The 17,432-nt window shown below is 55.9% G+C and overlaps 1 protein-coding gene across 1 annotated transcript in view; it reads left to right on the forward strand.

Moving 5' to 3' along the window:
• The window catches only part of FREM2 (FRAS1 related extracellular matrix 2), a 95,698-nt gene that overhangs the window by 35,911 nt on the left and 42,355 nt on the right, over positions 1-17,432 (forward strand). Inside the window, 4 exon segments of the mRNA XM_054586577.1 lie at positions 4,138-4,284; positions 7,434-7,664; positions 15,298-15,423; positions 16,529-16,780. Of these exon segments, the coding sequence (XP_054442552.1) occupies positions 4,138-4,284; positions 7,434-7,664; positions 15,298-15,423; positions 16,529-16,780 (756 nt within the window).

The raw sequence follows: 17,432 nt of genomic DNA on the forward strand, positions 1-17,432 counted from the left end.
GCGTGTGGAGGACTCGAGTTGGCTTCAGCTTAGTGCCCCGCGGTTTTCCATAAACTGTAAAGTTCACCCGCCTCGAAGGGCCAGAGTTCAGGACGCCAGGGGCCCTCAGAGGTCCCCGCGGGGAGGACTCCGCAGCAAAGCCAAGCCTGAGGCCCCGGCCTGTGTGCTCCGTGGGCTGAGTGCCGCTCCGCAAAGCGAAAGGTCGCGGTTCCGTCCCCGGGCGGAGCCGGGCCCGGGCTTGGGGGGCAGGCTCCTCCCAGCTGCGTCCCTCGCCCCCCCTCTTTTTCCCTGCTTCCCCCTCTCTAAAAATAAACACATAAAATCTTTTTTTATAAAAAGATTACCCTAGCCCAGGAATGGCAAGAAAGTAAATCCCATGTCTTAACTTAACTTTTTAATCCTCACCACCGTTAGTCACGAGGCTGAGGGTCTCGCCCGGCTGCTCCCCACCACCCTCACCTTCTAAGAGAACGAACTGCTTCCAAGTCAAATGATGTCATTACCCCCAGAAGTGAGGTCATGGCATGTCCATCTTTTTTGATAGGACTGTCTGTTTCTTTTGCTGATGTAAAGAATGAGATACCATCTGCTTCCCAGTGCGGCTCCCAGGCCGAACTTCAGGGGCACGGAATGTTAGCAAGCTCGGATGTTCTGGTGGGAACTTTCCTTTAAGGAAAAAAAAGCAACTTTTTTTTGTCGAAAAGTTTTTGGGGGAAAAAAAAATTGTCAAAGTTACACAGACACCCAAAGCAACGTTTGGTAAAGCCCAAGTCCAAGTCGCGACACTAGTTTCACACTGAAGAGGGACACTGTGTCTCCGGGACGTCCGACAGGACAGCCCTGTGCTCTGAGGGAGAGCTAATGGGAGGCTGTGGTTCTTTGTTGTTCTGAAAAAAAGAAAAGAAAGAAAGAAACCTGTTGGTTTCATTGAAAAAGGAAATGAAGAGCCTAAAGACCAGCTGGCAAAGGTCAGAAGAGGTCTTTTCATAAAAACCTGAATGGGTTTAGTGGTCAGGGTTTGGAGACAAAGCATTTGGGAGTATCCTTGTCAGCTGCTGGGCACCTGTCACGTGGATTTACCAGGCACGTCACAGACTTTAATTTGTTTGCTGTCGGACGTCGAGGCTGGAGTCCTACACTTCACAGGCGATAGAATCTACTTGAGAAAGGGAAAGACTCACTGAAGGAAAAATCTTCTTTTTAAGTGGCTTAACTTCATCTAAAATGTCGCATTCAGCGACAAGCTGGAGCTGTTGTTATTTAAAGTAAAAAGTTATTGGTTCCGTAATTGAGGTTTTAGAGGAGTTGGCATGGCAGGTAATAAATGAATAGATAAGGTGTCTTCCTATTCATTAGGTAAAAGGCAGAGTTCAACTGTGCAGGGTCAGTATTAGGGTTACGAAAACCTACATCGCAGCCCCTCGAATCGATTCCACCTCGCTTCTCCTGCCTAAAAGCTAGTACCTAAGATTTTATAAATTCTGAAACACAACAGGAATGTGTGTAGAAACCAGACAGCATGGAGCATTTACTTCTATTCAGAATTAAGCTTTATGCACTTAACTTGATATTCTCTAGTAAAATAGCCCCCTCAAAACTTCGATTTACACTGAACGCTAAGCATCGAAATCCATCCCCAGTCGGAATTGCTTCTGCATTATATCTCAAATAAAATCTCAAATGCTGGCCAGCGGAAGTCCTGGCGGCCTGGCTTAGCTCTGTGCCACTCGAAGCCCCCGATAAGGCAGTCGCCTGGCACCCTTGTCCTTCCAGAATGTACGTAAGTGCCAACTAGAAAGTTAACTGGTTTTTTTTTTTTAATCTGCAAGTAGAGATGAATGCGCTATCCCTAAAACCATCCATTTAGTCACCGGTAACCCCTGGAGGTGTCGCTTGGATGGGCACAAATTCTAGTCATCGCATTTATAGGCAATCACCTATTCATAACAGTGTCCAGGGATAAAAGTGTACGAGACGTCTTAGAAAGGGGGTCATTTTAAAAAAATGCATTCAGACAAGACTCCGTCCTGACAGAGGTATGTCCTGTTAACCCGTAGGACATTTGCACGGCCAGGAAAATGAGCGCGGCTGAGGGTCTCCGGCCATCGCGTGGGCAGGCCTCTCGTGTAGCGGGCGTTTGGCGAGCGGCCTGGGAGGCAGAGCGAGCCGACGAAAAAGGAAGCGGAGATGGTCTCGGAGGTTATGGAAGGCGCTGCAGGGAGAACGCCGCCCGGACGAAGGCGCTGGACAGGGCTGGGCAGGGCTGGGCAGGACCCCTGTGGGGTCGGGGAAGAAGGCCTCAGCCTCCGCGATCACAAAGCCCGTGCTCTCTAGAAGAAGGGCGGTCATTGCCGGGGTATTTCAGGAACGGGGGAGAGTCAAATCGTATAATTAGCTAAAAAGTGTGCAAGTTTAGAGAAATAGAGAAACTAGAGGCCTAGTAACCTCTTACTCTTGGATCTAAGGGAAAGGAGACAGGAATAAAGTACACACCACTACACAATAAAGTTTGGTGAACGCAAGAGGGACTGAACGGGTCAGAAGCTCTGAGCCACACGTCAGAGAAAGCTGCAGTCTGGGCTTTGTGTCAGCTGGAACTTGGAAAAGGGAAGGAACCCCGTGGCTGGGCGGCTCAGCTGGTTCGCGCACCGCCCCCGCGCACTGAACGGTGGTGGGTTCGACCCTCGATCGGGGCGCGGGTTCGGGTGCTCGGTTTAATCGCCGGTCAGGGAGCGTGCAGGCACGCAACCAAACAATGGCTCTCTCGCACTACGATGTGTCTACTCTCTCTCTCCCTTTCTCTCTGAGATCAACAAACACATCTTAAGAAAGGAATAAAACAAGCAGGAGTGAGGAGATAGCCACTGCGCCGTACCCCAGGAACTGCAGGGGACAGAGAGGCTAGAAAGGTGGGGTCGCCCAGCGCCTGCCCTGGCTGCCCAGGCAGCTGGCGGCAGACACCCGCCCGCAGATAAAGGATCAGAGTTTACTCTGGAGACGGAGAAGCACACACTGCAAACCACCAGAAACCCCGTGTGCCTGCAGCACCCCGGCTCTCCCGGGCATTGTGCTCAGCCTTTAGGACACATGCGTGGTGAGCTCCACGCCGCTGCCATTTTCTGCTTTTAAAGTTTCCGCCAAAGGCGAACACGTGCCCCTTCTTTGCTCGCTCTCTGCCTGTCCCCTTGGGCGGACTTGCTGCCCCCCACGGCCCCCCCCTTGCAGCAACGCCTTGCTCTTCCCCTGCCTCCCTCGCTTCTCCTCGCCCAGCGTAGGTCCCCGGATGGGAGCTCAGAAGGGAGGCCTCGGACACCGAACGGGGCTCCTCGCTGTGGTTATTCCTCGGGCTCCCCCCCCCCCCACCGCAGAGAGACTTGAAAGGTTCCCGGTGTCTGCATTTGCGTACCCCACCCTCCTCTAAAATAATTGCTGTAGGTCAGAGGAAGCAGAGGAGGTGAGCGAGTGATCGCTGATACGCCCCCGATCCCACACAAGGGCTGTTTTCTCCAGGCGGCCGCGGCTCCCCGCTTGGGGGGCAGGGTGGGGGGAGGCAGGAAGCTTTATCTTCAGAGTGGAGTGGAGTCAGTGAAAAGAGCTGTTTGTGCTGCGGAGCGGAGTGGAATCTAGTGGAGAAGGGAGGCGGAGATGGGATATTTGCTTTTTCTTAAGTGGTTATAATGAAAGCCTTCCACCCAGTTGCTCAGCGAACCAGAAAAAGTTAATTTGCGAAGCTGGGCGTGCGTTTAGCCCTCGAGGGCGAGCCCTGCCGCCGGCTCTGCAGCCGGGCCTGCTCCCTGGCGGCCCCTTGTGGCAGAGGGGCCGCCCTGCGGCGCGGCGCGCGGATCCTGGGCGGAAACCGGTGGCTTCCCCCCGCCCCCCGGCCCTGCCCCCCGCCCCCCCCCAACCCGCGCCCTCTAGGGATTTTTTCCCCTCAAAGACCAAGGGATTCCGGGGACAGTGGTGTCAGTGACCGTGTTTCTGGATAACCACCGCGGGCCACCGGGCCGCCTCTCCAGGCACGCAGTCCGGCGCCGTGCGTCCAGCCAAGCGGCTGTCGTGGTTTGTGAGTGCGCGGAATTTTTAATGTCGTTCATTCCGCTGCGCACTGATTCGGTGCTTTAAATGTCTGCTTTGCAGGTGGAAACAGGTTGACCAAGCAGCATTTCCACCTGAACTGGGCCTGGATCTCCTTCGAGAAGGACTATTATCTGATCAACGAGGACGCCAAGTTTCTAGATGTCGTTCTTCAGCGCAGAGGTTACCTGGGAGAGACTTCGTTTATAAGTAAGTTTAATTCCCACTTCTGCCCCGCAACCCCGGTGTACTAGCAAGAGTTTAAAACTTTATAAAGATTAAAAAATGTTTAGTTTGCGGCTTCAGTGTTAAAGCTTCGGGAGAGGTTAACATTTAAATGGTCTTTAGCTGCTAAAGAAACATGCCAGAAGTTCTGTGTCAGGAATAAATCGAGACAAAAGGCTGTAAAAACAAGAAACGTGAACCAAAATATATACCTCCCCAAACCCACACGGCAGCTTTCTGCGGATATAAAATAACTTTACAGAACTGGCAGTAATCACCCATAGGTTAAAAAAAAAAAAATTTAAATGTCACTAGAGCTTAAATAGGTTTAGGCAGTTATGTAATTTCTCCGTAAGATAAAAGCCTGCAAAATACCCGTGTACGACACAGGTGACGACTACTTTAATAAGAAATGAAAAGCTATTCAGTGACCTAGCAGGCACTTCAAGCGTCACCTACTGTTTGGTGGTTGCATTTCGATGCCCTGGTAGGTCACTGAGGCGCAAGAGCCTCCTCTCTGCCAAGAAGGTACATGTGGGGACTTTTCCTCAGAACCAACAGGAAGGCGTTAAGCAGGGGCCAGTTTTTTGCTGCTTCACCCTTTTTAAATAAAACTGACAGTCCCAAGCCAATGAGTAAAACTTTTTCAACACTCCAGTCCACGCTCACATTCCATTCCACGGAAGTGTGCCATAGATATCTTTACCAATAGGTACATGGGTCATTTTAAGCGGCCGTGTAATATGTTTGGTTGGCACCAAACATTTGGCTTATTGATTAAAAACATGATAGCGCCCCAAGAAACCACGTTATTTCGGGTGCCACATGTTGTATGGACCCCTAGACTGAGAGAATTTTCATGGGATGAAAGAGCTTCTGTTGAGTGGAAGTGCCAGCCAGGGCGGAATCTGCAAACATGCCGGCCAAAGAAAAAGCTGTAACCATGCTTGTGTCTTCAAAACGATGTTTTGGAATTTTACTGGTCCCTACCATTCAAATGCCTTAAAAAGCAAATCCTACCGCCCCCCCCGCCCCCGCAATACACACACACCCTTGTTCCTGCCACGGTTCTCGCCTGCCCCCATAACTTCCCCTGATGTTTAGATGCTGGATAATGACCGCCCCTTCGCTGCACGATACTCCTTGCCCCGGCCAGGTGGCTCAGTCGGTTGGAGCGCCCCCTGGGGCAGGCTCGACCCCCTATCAAGGCACAGACCTAGGTTGCGGGTTCAATCCCCAGTCGCAGTGCATAGAAGAGGCAGCCAAGCAATGTTTCTCTCTGTCCCTCATCAGCAGACATAACCTCGGGTGAGGATTAGAAATAACAGACCTATCCTTTGTCCTCTAACTTTAGAAGAGGGCCTTTCAGAGCGGCTCCGCTGACCCCTAAGGCGGGCGGGCACCCCCTGCAGACCCGCCCGGCAGCGGGGCCGCGCCTCCTTTCCCTGCCCCTGCCACCATTCGCTCTCCGCGTGGAGCCCTCCAGAGCCGCGAGGGCTGGGAGCCGTCTCCTTTGGGGCAGGCCCTCGCTGGACACACGGGCCCTGCAGGTGAGGTCAGGACCCTGCCCCGCCCGCCGTCGGGGGAGAGCGGCCGCAGCTGTGCTCCGGCGCGGCCGCGGCCGGGGACGAACAGCCGGCCCAGCGCCCGAGCGCCTGGGAAGGGTGCCTGCGTGTGTCCGCGCTGTCCCTGAATCCCCACTCGTGAGGAGCCCACCGACAGCGAGGGGACTGGGCAGGTGGGGAACTATTTTTTAAATGGTCTTTCCAGATTTTTCTCTCCGTTGCCTTTTTTTGAAGCAGCACGTTCAAGTGTCAGACAAGAGCTCTCCTCCCTCCTGAGGCTCTTTTTCCAACGAATGGTAGTTTTCCGCGCGTGCAGTCCTGTGCAGGTCCCATAGCTCTGCTCCGCGAGCCGTGTCTTACCCGGTGACCTGGGGAGAGAGAGTTCCCGCGCGGACGGCGACGGCCGTCGGGCGCAAGTGCGGGGCACCCCGAGGAGTCCGCCCGGGACACGGTCATGCCGCTGTTGAGGGCCCCCGCGCCCCTGGACGCAGTTTTGGAATGAGAGCATTTGCATCGTAGCTGAAAGCAAATTCCACGGAACCCTCAGGAGCACAGCTAGTAAATCACAAATTACACACAACTTGTCCATGTTTTTTCTCAGGAATGATCATACATTTATAACCCACCGATGAGTCTGTCGTTACATTTCACAAAAGTATTTGAATTTCAAGGAGCTTATTGCTATCAGTTATTGAACACATAGCAAATGCGAGGTACGTCATTAAGCACATGAAATCCTCGATCTTTTACTCCTGGTAACAACTCTTTATTCACTAACTCAACGAATGTTTCCTGTAGGGCTTCTTACATGCCAGGCGCCTCGTGAGGTTATGGGCTAGAAAGTGGTAAAATGTTTTGTTTACTCATTAATTCTCTCGGGAAAAAAGCAGCCCACCTTTCAGCCCAAGTTGTAAGCTTTTTGATTCCCAGCATTCTTTTTGCCCCATCTAATACTATTATTGATAACATGCACAGTTTGCCAGCGGACTGCCTCTCCTGGCCTGTCTCAGCCGCCACGTGAGACTAGAGCGTGGGCCAGTGCATGGCCCCCAGAGCCTATAGGCCGTTTCTTCGTCCCTTTTAAAGTGGCGCCTGTTCTCACAGGACCCTGTGGGGATGGGAGGTACTTAGCATGTGTCGGCCCCCTCAGGTGCTAACGCTTCTGGCACCTTGCCAGTGTCCGATCTAGTTCAGTAGGAAGGGGACTGGGCTGAACCGCACCTCCGACAGGCTCCCAGGCGTGGCCCACGCTGCTGGCCCGCGGGCCGCACTTGAACACGATGGCCAGCCCTGTCCCCCGCCCCGGGGGATCCCATGTGTTAATCATAAAAAGGAAATCTTCATTTTCCCACCCAGAGCAAATCCAGAGCTCCATCTTAGAGGCTCCCACACAAACGCAGCCTGAGGAATGTATAGTGAAACCACCACGGGGCGGGCGGGGCACGGAGCCGCCGTGGCCACTCAGGGTCTGCGTCGGGGCCCAGGCCGCGGGTGCGCACAACGTCAGCGAGGGAACCTGTCGTCCCTCCGTGGAGAAAGCCAGGACTGTGACTTTGTGACTCTGTGCAGGTATCGGCACACGGGACGGGACGGCGGAGAAGGACAAAGACTTCAAGGGCAAAGCGCAGAAGCAAGTGCAGTTCAACCCAGGCCAGACGCGGGCGGCCTGGCGCGTGCGCGTGCTGAGCGACGGGGCACACGAGCGGGCGGAGACCTTCCAGGTGGTGCTGTCGGAGCCTGTGCTGGCCGCCCTGGAGCCCCCGGCCGTGACCACGGTGGAGATCGTGGACCCCGGGGACGGTACGGCCGCGGGGGCCGGGCGGGCGGGCGGGCGGGCGGGCGTCCACGGCACGTGCTCCGCAAGGAAAGGCCTCCACGCAGCATTTGGGGCTTCCGCGGGGAGCCGTTTCGGAGCCCGAGCTCTGCTGGTGGGAGGGGTGCCCCCAGGTTAACGAAGGGGAGCTGTCTTTTCACGCAAATGAGCTATAAGGAAGCAGGGGGTGCTAGCATGTTCTTTCTCTTGTTCCCGTTTTATCCCTTAGAACCGGCCTTGCTCATCTGAGCGCTCTTCAGTGAATCGTTGCTTGTTAAAGCCTTTTAAAGACAGGCTTTAAGCCAATAGTTCAAGAATCAGACCCCTTCGGGGCGGGTTTGTTCCGCATCTTATACGCAGCTGTTCCAGGGATAGTCACCCGCCAAAGATCCTCATTCCACACTATGGTTCCAGATTTGTTACCTAATACCCGCTCCGCCGGCCCCCTCCCCTGGGGGTTTTGAATCTTTGCTCGTCATTTCTAACAGATTACGCTTTCTTGTCAGCGGCCCCCTTGGTAAAAGTAAACTCCGCTTTCATGTGTAACCTGACCTTTCCCCTCCTCCCACCGAAGCTCTGCGGCCTTGGCCGGTCTCGCTGCCGTCCGGGGCTGGGGCGGGGGAAGGTTGCGTGGCTTTTTGAAGGCTGGCTGCCCTGAAAAGCTTGGAAAGACTCTTCCTACGCTGGAATCCTGTCCGAAGCCAGACATGACTTTCTCTTATGCTGCCGGCCTGCTCTACCTTGTCAGCCAGAAAACACTGGAGTGTTCTGGGAAGACACCATCTCCGAGGCCCGTGGCACGGAGGCGCACGTGGGGACGCGCCGGGGGACACTGAGAATAATTAGGGGGCGGGGGACCCGGAGCTCCAGCCGCGAGTGTGTAGCCAACGGCGCTGCCTTCCGATCTGGGCGAGCTTCCGTGGTGTTTATGATTCCCGCTCAGGCAGTTAGCGTTTAGTTGCATTAACTTTAGCTGCATGAACAAGGAATAAGTAATTAGGTTTCCTCGAGTCCCGCGTGGGGGGTACGCGCTCGGGGGGTAGCGCGTCCCTTTTGAACCAGCCCGTGGCCGTTAATACATGTAGACTGGCTCCCGTGTTCGTGTGTGTTTCAAGTCACTCCTTGACGTGTCACCTTCCCAGCTGCACAATCACCGTACCCTCCCGCAAGGACTGAGGCAGTTAAACGCATCTGTGCATCCGGCGCTGGGGACGGCGCTCGGTGCTGGGGGCACAGAGATGGCAAGACACCGTCCCTTCGGTCACAGAGCGCGTGGTCTGCGGGGGACGGGAGGCCTGTGATAAGAGACTGTGACAGAACGTGACGTTTTACCACGAAGTTGGAGCGACGTGTTTCGGGAGCAAGAGGGCGCAGCCATCGACTTGTGTAGTTTTGGGCTGGGAGCCGCTCTTCCTTCTTCTCCGGTCTGTGTGACGCAGGCGCACGCTGGTCCCGGCTCTTCGCTTCCCTGCGACGGTCCTGCCAGTGGCAGCTGAGGCTCCCGGGCGCGCCCCGTGGGCCGGACGGCGGGTCTGCACGCAGCGTCCATCCCTTCACACGGCTTCTTTTGCCTCCCGGTCTTGTGGGCAGATGAGCCAGTTTAGGCATTTTGCGTGATGTTTATTGGGTGCTCTCTGTGCCCCTTGACAGGTGTTAGGACATTGGTTCCCTGATGTAACACACAAACATTAACACAGACACATACACATACCTGCATGTGTCCTGGATTCTCGCACGTTCATACATATACTCTTAATATCCTCTGTCCACGTATAGTATTTAAATTACATAGTTGTGATTTAGGTCAAGATGATGTATTTTATTAAATGCATAAGTATCTCTATTCGCTGCAAAGATAGTAATACATGTAGGTGCTTATGCAAGAGAGAAACATCAGTCCGTGGCCTCCCGGATGCACACGCCCGGCCGGGGACCGAGCCGCAGTTGATCCCGCGACCTTTTGGTTTGTGGGGTGACGCCCGGCCCCCTGAGCCACGTGGACGGGGCCGCGGCTCGTTCCTTTTTGAACTCCACGTCTGTCTGCCCCTCTCAGAGAAACAGGAAAGTCTTTGTCGAAAACAAATACACAGACAAAGCACTTGTTCAAAATACAGGACACCGTTTCTGGCATCGTAAGGCAGGTAAGAAAAAAGTCGCGCAAGATAAAACTCTTTCAGTGATTTAAAACTTCCTGCAAGTTTCTGCATCTACAAAATAAAAACATGTCATGATAGATAGAAAGATGACTCGGAGAGTCCCACGAGCCAACACGCGGGCCTAATGCTAAAGAGTAATCTCGGACTCACATGTCCTGATGGGAAATCGTAACCCTTGCTGTGTTACTTAGATACGTATTATTCTCATCTGTTCCGTTTGCAGCCCTGCTGAAACTAGCCGGCCTCGCCACGCCGGTTTCAGAGGCTTGAGGGAACGGCCAAGCTCAGACACAGCAGGGACGGAGTCTGTGTTCAGTTCTCCTTGTCTGACAGGGTCTGGGCACCAAGTAGCCTGAAGGTTTACCGGAATGTCTTCCAGAAGGTTCTGAATGCGCCAGACTTTCTCAAAATGAGGAACACTCGGTGCCTTTCTCCCTGCATTGCATTTTCTTTCCCTTCTTTGTTCTGTGTTAGCAAAAAAAAAAAAATGTAGAAGAGATTTTGTTCTATCAGATTCTTAGCAGAGTCTGTTGTTTTTTCTTTAATCTGTTCAGTATGATTGAGAAAAGGTCAGCTGGAACATTCCCTTTCAAATGTAGCTACAACTACTTTATTTCTGAGGATAGAAGTCTTTTTTTTTTTTTTTGCCTAAGTTACAGCACAGTTAAACCTAAAAATAAAACCAGCAGCTGCAAATCAAAGTATTCATTACAATATAGTCACATTGAGTGATAAAAAAAAAAAATGCATTCACTTCATTTGGCTTCATCTTTCGAAATAAAGAGAAATGAAACCAATCTGAAAATACAAAAGTAGCACAAGTTCATTGCCAAGAAAGTTAGCGATTTAAAGAAGCAGCAGTCACGTGCAGGCCTACCCCGGGGCCGCGAGCGCCGTTCGGGTTTCAGCGGGTGACCCTGCGTCCCCTCTGCCCCGGTCCCTGGTCACTCCGTGCGGATTTGCTGTTTCCGCACGGTGGCCCTCGCTTCCTCCCACGCACACCTGCGCGGACGCTGCTGCGCGCTCAGCCGGCGGCGCTCGTGGGATGCGACATAGTTTGTTCCTTTATTGCTTTACTGTGCGGCTGGCGTATCTGCACACGTATTCATGCATCTGTTATACGTCTGTACTCCTGCATAATACTGTGGTAATTTTATGCAAATGAAATGACGTGTGCATGTAACCTATTCACGCGCAATGCTTTTCAAACACAGCGGGGCTTCCAGAGAGTTCTCAGACCGTGGGGCTCCAGCTCCCGCCGCTGCCTCTCCCGTGCCTGCCGCCTCGGCGCGGCGCATTAGCTCTCTCTTCGTCGTCTCAGTTTAGCCTTTTACTTTTCTCCAGCATGAATGATGCTCCCAGATACGCCGCCCGGTCTTCTTGTAGGAGTGCAGCGTAGCGGCTACGAACCTGACCTCTGAGACGGACCTCGGGGGTCCACATCCCGGCACGGCCACCCCGCAGCCTAACCCGCAGCCGGTCACCGAGCCTCCCTCCGAGCGCCTCCTGTGCTCAGAGCTACAGTGGCGGTCGGAACAGCTCTCGCCTGAAAGGCGTCTTGCGAGGATGAAACTGGCTGATACCCGTACAGTGTCTAGAACAGGCTTAGCAGGTAGTAAGAACGCCACATGCATTAGCTGACCCCTTTAGGGACAAGATCACTTTTCAGGATGTCACGTGCAGAAGCTGTGTGGATGCATGCGGTGAGGTCGGAAAATAACGTCCGCTGGAGAGCCCGCCAGGGGTCTTCTCCGTCTGCCCTTTCCTGGTCTCCCCCCCGCAGGCCACGCGCAGCCGCCACGGAGCAAGGGCGGGCGCGGATCCCGGAGCCGACGGCGGGCTCGGGGCGCCCTGCTCCCTTCTTTCTGTGTAACGTCCACCCACGGGCGCCCGCGAGGAGCCCCGGCTGGTGGGGTGAAGCCTGCAGGGGCCGCAGGGCGTGGGAGAAACCGAAGCCAAGGTGTTTGGGGAATAAGTCAAAGTCCCACACGTGTGGCTTCTCTGAGTAACTCACTTGAAAAAAGAATAAAAAGGCCAGTATAGGTGAAATTTGGCAAAATCCTACTTCCTAATAGGAGTAATTTTTACCCGTACTAAAACATCTTAAAAGTAAGTAAGAAAAGATACGTCTCTCGATATCTCTGTGTTCCTGTTTAAGCAAAAGGTCCCAAAAGGAGAGTCTGTGCCCTTATCCTTTGGTTCCTCCTCCCGACCCTCGGAGCCGGCTCTGGTGACCGGGACACGGGACTCCTCGTTGCCAAATGTGACCATCGGTCCCTGGGTCTGGGTGTGCTCGGCTTGTCCGCAGCATTGGAAACACCTGACCGCTCCCTTTCCCTTTTTTAAATAGTTTTTGGCTTTACTCTGGGACCTCAGCCACCTCTGCTCTGTCGTCTTTACGGCCCTGGGCTCCGGGCTGGTCCCCGGATCCGCCACTGTCTGCGGCCGCGCTCCCGCCCGCGGCGGCCTCGTCGCGGCTCTCGGCCTCCCACGCCGCCAGCCCGCCCGGGGCGCCCGGACCTGTAGGTCCGATCGGGGCCTCTCCGTGGAGTCCAGGATGGCCATCCCCCCGGCTGCTTGGACGCCACAGCCCGGACATCTCCAAGACTCCTCCACTTCACCACGTCCAGAACGGAGCTCTCGATCTCCAGCCCCGCAGGCGGACCTCCGCAGCCTTCTCCGCGTCTCTGCGGCGCCACGTCATCTTTCCAGCGGGTTGGGCAGCAACACCTGGAGGCATCCCGGCCGCTTCTGTTTCTCACGCGCTGCGCCGCACCCTCCGAAACCTCTCGTGGCTCTTTCCCTGCGCGTGGGGCAGACAACCCTGCCACGCGGCCTCCACGGCCGCCGCCCCGCCCCGGTGTCTGTGAGCGCGTCCCTGTGCAGCCGCCCCCGCCTGAGGCCCCCGGCTGGACTCTTCCCCTCGCCTCCGGGTCCCGGATGTCTGCCTCGCAGCAGCCAAAAACTACGCTCTTCAAGTACAAGGCCCGGCAGAAATGCCGCCCCTGTTTTACTACAGAACCTTTTATTACGAAATCGCACGTGTGGTGTTCTGTCACATGGCCCCGTCAGACTCAAGCTCACCAGATGGCATTGCAGGGGACAGGTTCAAAGCCAAACTATCAGTCATGACACCCCAGCTATTACCCTACCAGCCACGCGCAGGCTGGTGTCCTGCAGCCAGACCCCGGACCTCAGATGGTGGCGCCCCCTCCCCGCCCCCGTGCAAAGCCTCCTCCTGGTTTTATGCCCGGAGGCTGGATGTGCAGGCAGAGCACAGGCCACATAGTAAAGAGCAACTCTCACCACGGCCTGCGGAGCAATCGGCCCGAGGCGTCAGGACTTGATCAGCAAGTGACCGCTTTCTCCGCGCCTGTCCCCACTTTCAACCCGAGACCCATCCGTCACAGAGGCCGCGCCCCCTGCCAGCGGCCGGCCCTCGGGGCGCCCCAGCCCCCGCTGGGCCCCCCCCCAAAAGTGACCCGCTCCCCCGCCCGCCTTTGAGTCTCCGCCAAATTCAAGATGGATGGCGGCTGGCTCCTTGGCTGCGGCGAACGGCGCACATACCTCCAGCCTGTTGTGATCCCGTTGGGTGGTCTTTGTTTCCACAGTTCCTCCCTCTAGTAAAATGCCCAGCCCTTCCAACGGCCCTGCGAGCCCCAGGCGACGTGCCCACCGGCCGCCCACCCCCAGCACCGCCTCCTCGCCCGCTCTGCTCGGACCCCCGCTCGCTCCTGCCCAACCTAGCACCCCGGGCCCTCGCCTGGAACCCCCCCCCAAGTCCCTCACACCAGAGGCCGTGCGCCCCCTGACTTGCCTGCGTGGCGCGGACCACCACCCCACTCCCGGACCTGCCCCGCACGCGTGTTCTTTGTGTCCGTTGTCACCCCTGACACACGACAGGTTTCCTTGTCTGTCTGGTTCCCTTCCCCCTCCTCTCCACCCCCGACAGGGGTGAGCAGGGGACCAGGGTGGCATTTTTTCCCGGGCCCCCTCCGTGTCTGCCATCCGGCATCTGGCGGGGAGGAGGCCCCCCGTCAGCGTTTGATGAGGGGCTCATTCGTTGTATGATCTGGGATCCACGCGTTTCTTCATCGTCTCGTTTTTTCAGTGGGTGTATTGGTACGAGTCCCAGGAGAAAACAAACATTGCGCTCACCATGAGTCATGCGAAAAGAATTTTAAAACGGGCCCTGTACAGAGGTGGGGGGAGGGGGAGCCCCAGACATAGCCCGGGGCCCGTGGTTAGTGATGGCGGCCGCTGCTGGGCCTGGGGGGGGGGGTGCTGAACCCAGAGTGGGAGCCGTGCGTCCAGCAGGCTCCGTAGCCTTTCCCTGGGGGGGTGCAGCTCCCTCGGGGACCCTGGGGGGACCGGGCAGATGAATGCCAACCTCCCTCCGCTCTTGGCCGTGCCCCGAGTCCTGCGGGCCCCCTGGGCTGAGCCCGCCGAAGCCGGGCCACGGGGAGCCCTGTGACGTTCACGTCGGTCCGTCAGGGGCCCGGGTGGGTGGAGGGCGGCGCTCACGGCTCCGGCGGCCTTTACAGCCCTCGGATGCGGGGGCGTGAAAATAACCCCCGCGCGTCTCTGCGAGGCCTTCGGTAAAACAGGCTCCCAGGCGAACACCGCGGTACCCGTTTGGGGTTAGCGTGTCTGACTGCTGAGCTGTTTCTTTGAACTTAACGTAGTTTTACATTGAGCAGCGTCTGCTCAACTCTTCAGGCCATTTTTATCACTTCGTGTCCCTTTCAAACACCGTAAAAGCGAACCATGGCGTGTCGCTCTAGGGCGGGCGCTGGAGAGCGTGTGCCGCGGCCGTTCGGGCTGCGGAGGGGCTGCCCGTGGGAGGACTTGCTCCCACGCCGGTAAAGAAGCCCGTGGATTCTAAAGGGGCTGCGATTTAAAACAACAACAACAACAAACGAAACCGAGTGTGGAATGATACGTTACTATTTTTTAATCACCCAAACGGAGCACATTTTGGGGTAACAAGAACAGAGAGAGTAGACGTAACGAGAGCTGGGCTTTAACCCTGACTGACCGGGAAGAGTCCCTGATGGATCGGTTCAAGCCTACGCGTCAGCGTCTCCTCCTCTATTAAAGTACGAGGTGGCACCAAAGGGCATCTGAGGTCCCGTCCAGCGCTGCGATGTGCCTCTCGGTTGGAAGGTGCGGGCTGGTGCCCGGAGACCACAGCCAGGTTCAAAGGGCGCGGCCGGCAGCTCTCCTGACAGGGACGAGCAGTCCCGGGGGAAGCAGCGAGGCCGGGCTCCGTGTCCGGGGCGGGGGGGCCCGCTGACTGGCGCCTCCCCTCCCTCTGCCCCATGCACGGAGGTGCCCTGAACATCTGCGCACGGGGGGGGGGGGGGAGAAGGCAGCCGTTGGGGGAACCTTCATTTGCAGGGCTGTTTCTGAGGGACGCGGCTCCGCCACCAGTAACGTGCCTATGATTGTGTTCTCTCCTTAGAATCCACTGTGTTTATTCCACAGTCTGAATACTCCGTGGAGGAGGACGTGGGCGAGCTGTTCATCCCCGTCCGGAGGAGTGGGGACGTCAGCCAGGAGCTGATGGTGGCCTGCTACACGCAGCAAGGTAGCGCGACGCGCCCCCGCACCCACCCGGGCCTCTGCGACGTGCGTGGCCTCCTGCCGTGAGCGGCGCGTTGTATTTCACAGTTTCCACGAGAAAGGAGGACAGCAGCCCAGCATCTTGCTGCCGCTTTCTCAGAAATGTCCGGTCCCCTCGGTTGCTCACTCCGGTGTCAAATGCTGCCTGGCTTGCAAGGACCGCCACCCAAATCCCTGTTAAAAAAGAAAGGAAAACAAAACAAAAAGCGTTGAAGAAACGCATGCCCTAGGAAAGACACTAGTTGCAAACTAATCAGAAATTCATTTCTGTCGCATTTTAGAATATTTGCTTTGCAGATCGGCAGGCCTTCTCTGAAAGCTGCTTTCATGTGATACAAACTTAAAATCAATCCACAGTATCCATTCACCAAGCAGGCGTCCTGAGAGCGTGAGAGGCGGCGGTTGTCGTTGCCGCCGCTCCTTGGACTCGCTGTCCATGAGCAGGCACTGGACGGTTGCGAAGGGCCGCGTTCCGGTGGGCGACCGCGGGACATCCGCTGTCTGCTCGCGGCCCCAGAGCGGGGCCTTTAACTTGTTTCAGCCCCGGTCACCGGATGCATGAGACCCAGGGGGAGAGAGTGGTTGAGCGAATTCATGAGGCAGAACCGCAGGGCAGGTCCCTGCACCCAGCCAACAACTGTTATTTTGTAACACTGTGTTGTGTCTAAAAGACCACTGGCAGGAAGCAGCAGAAACACGTGGGCCCTGGCCGGTGGGGCTCAGTGGATTGAGCACCGGCCTGCAAACCAAAGGGTCGACCGTTCGATTCCCAGTCAGGGCATGTGCCTGGGTTGCAGGCCAGGTCCCCATTAGGGGGCGTGCGAGAGGCAACCACACACGGATGTTTCTCTCCCTTCTCCTCTAAAAATAAACACGTAAGTTTTTTTTTTTTAAAGTCCTAGGCTTGTGACCACAGTGAAGTTGACTCGTGGTGCTAGACCAGGACACAGGCTCAAGGTCCCGCGGTGTCTACAGACGGTGCCTGACCGTCACAACGCCGCGTGGGACTGCTGTTTCTGGAAGCAGCCTGTGACCAGGTCCGCGTCAAACACTCGTCCTCTCTCTGCCAGGGACGGCGAGCGGCACCGTGCCCACCTCGGTGCTGTCCTACTCCGATTACATATCGAGGCCCGAGGACCACACCAGCATCATCCGCTTCGACAAAGACGAGCGAGAGAAAACGTGCCGGGTCGTCATCATCGACGACTCCCTGTACGAAGAGGAGGAGACCTTCCAGGTCCTGCTGAGCATGCCCATGGGCGGGAGGATCGGAGCCGCGTTCCCGGGGGCTCGCGTGACAATTGTCCCCGACAAAGATGACGGTGAGTGCCCATTCGCCAGAGAAGGGCCCCTCCTGCCAGGCAGACGAGCAGGGAGCGCAGCCTTCTAGACAGAGAGCGACCGCGTGCGGGAAGGCCACGTGTGTGTTGACTTTACGTGTGATGGTCGGGTGTGACAGAGTCTCGCGGTGGCTGCCGCCAGCAGCGTCTTTCTTAAGTTAATACCTGTGAAAGGCAGACATCGCGCCCATGAGGTGTCGCCCTCTGTGCGATGCCATTTACCATCGGGTGAGTCAACTGTTAAAATTTCATGGGGAAGAATTGAAGTGGTTTTGATCAATTTTTTTTTTTTTTTTTTTTTGGTTTTTTGTTTGTTTGCTTTGCTTTGCTCTTCAAGCTTTTGTTGCGTCACTCTAACCTCAGGGTTTGAATTCGCTTTTCAGAGAAACCCATCAGGTACGGCTGTTAAACGAATGAGTAGGAAGGTAATGCATTTATGGAAAATTTAGTTCAACAGGCACCTCTGTGTCCCTAAAGGAGGGTGTGCAGACTGCCCTTCCGGGGGGGACGTGACATTTCCACGCGGCAACCCTCCTCCGAATAACCTCCCCCGTTCCCGTGACGCTGGCTGTTTCTCGTGAGGAACGAGGGGACAGGAAGGCCGATCGTGAGTGGCCCAGTGGGGAGAAGGGGG

The sequence above is a fragment of the Pteronotus mesoamericanus genome, unplaced genomic scaffold, assembly GCF_021234165.1.
Source record: "Pteronotus mesoamericanus isolate MK-2021 breed Mesoamerican mustached bat unplaced genomic scaffold, CSHL_Meso_final contig_94, whole genome shotgun sequence".
Taxonomy (NCBI): Eukaryota; Metazoa; Chordata; class Mammalia; order Chiroptera; family Mormoopidae; genus Pteronotus; species Pteronotus mesoamericanus.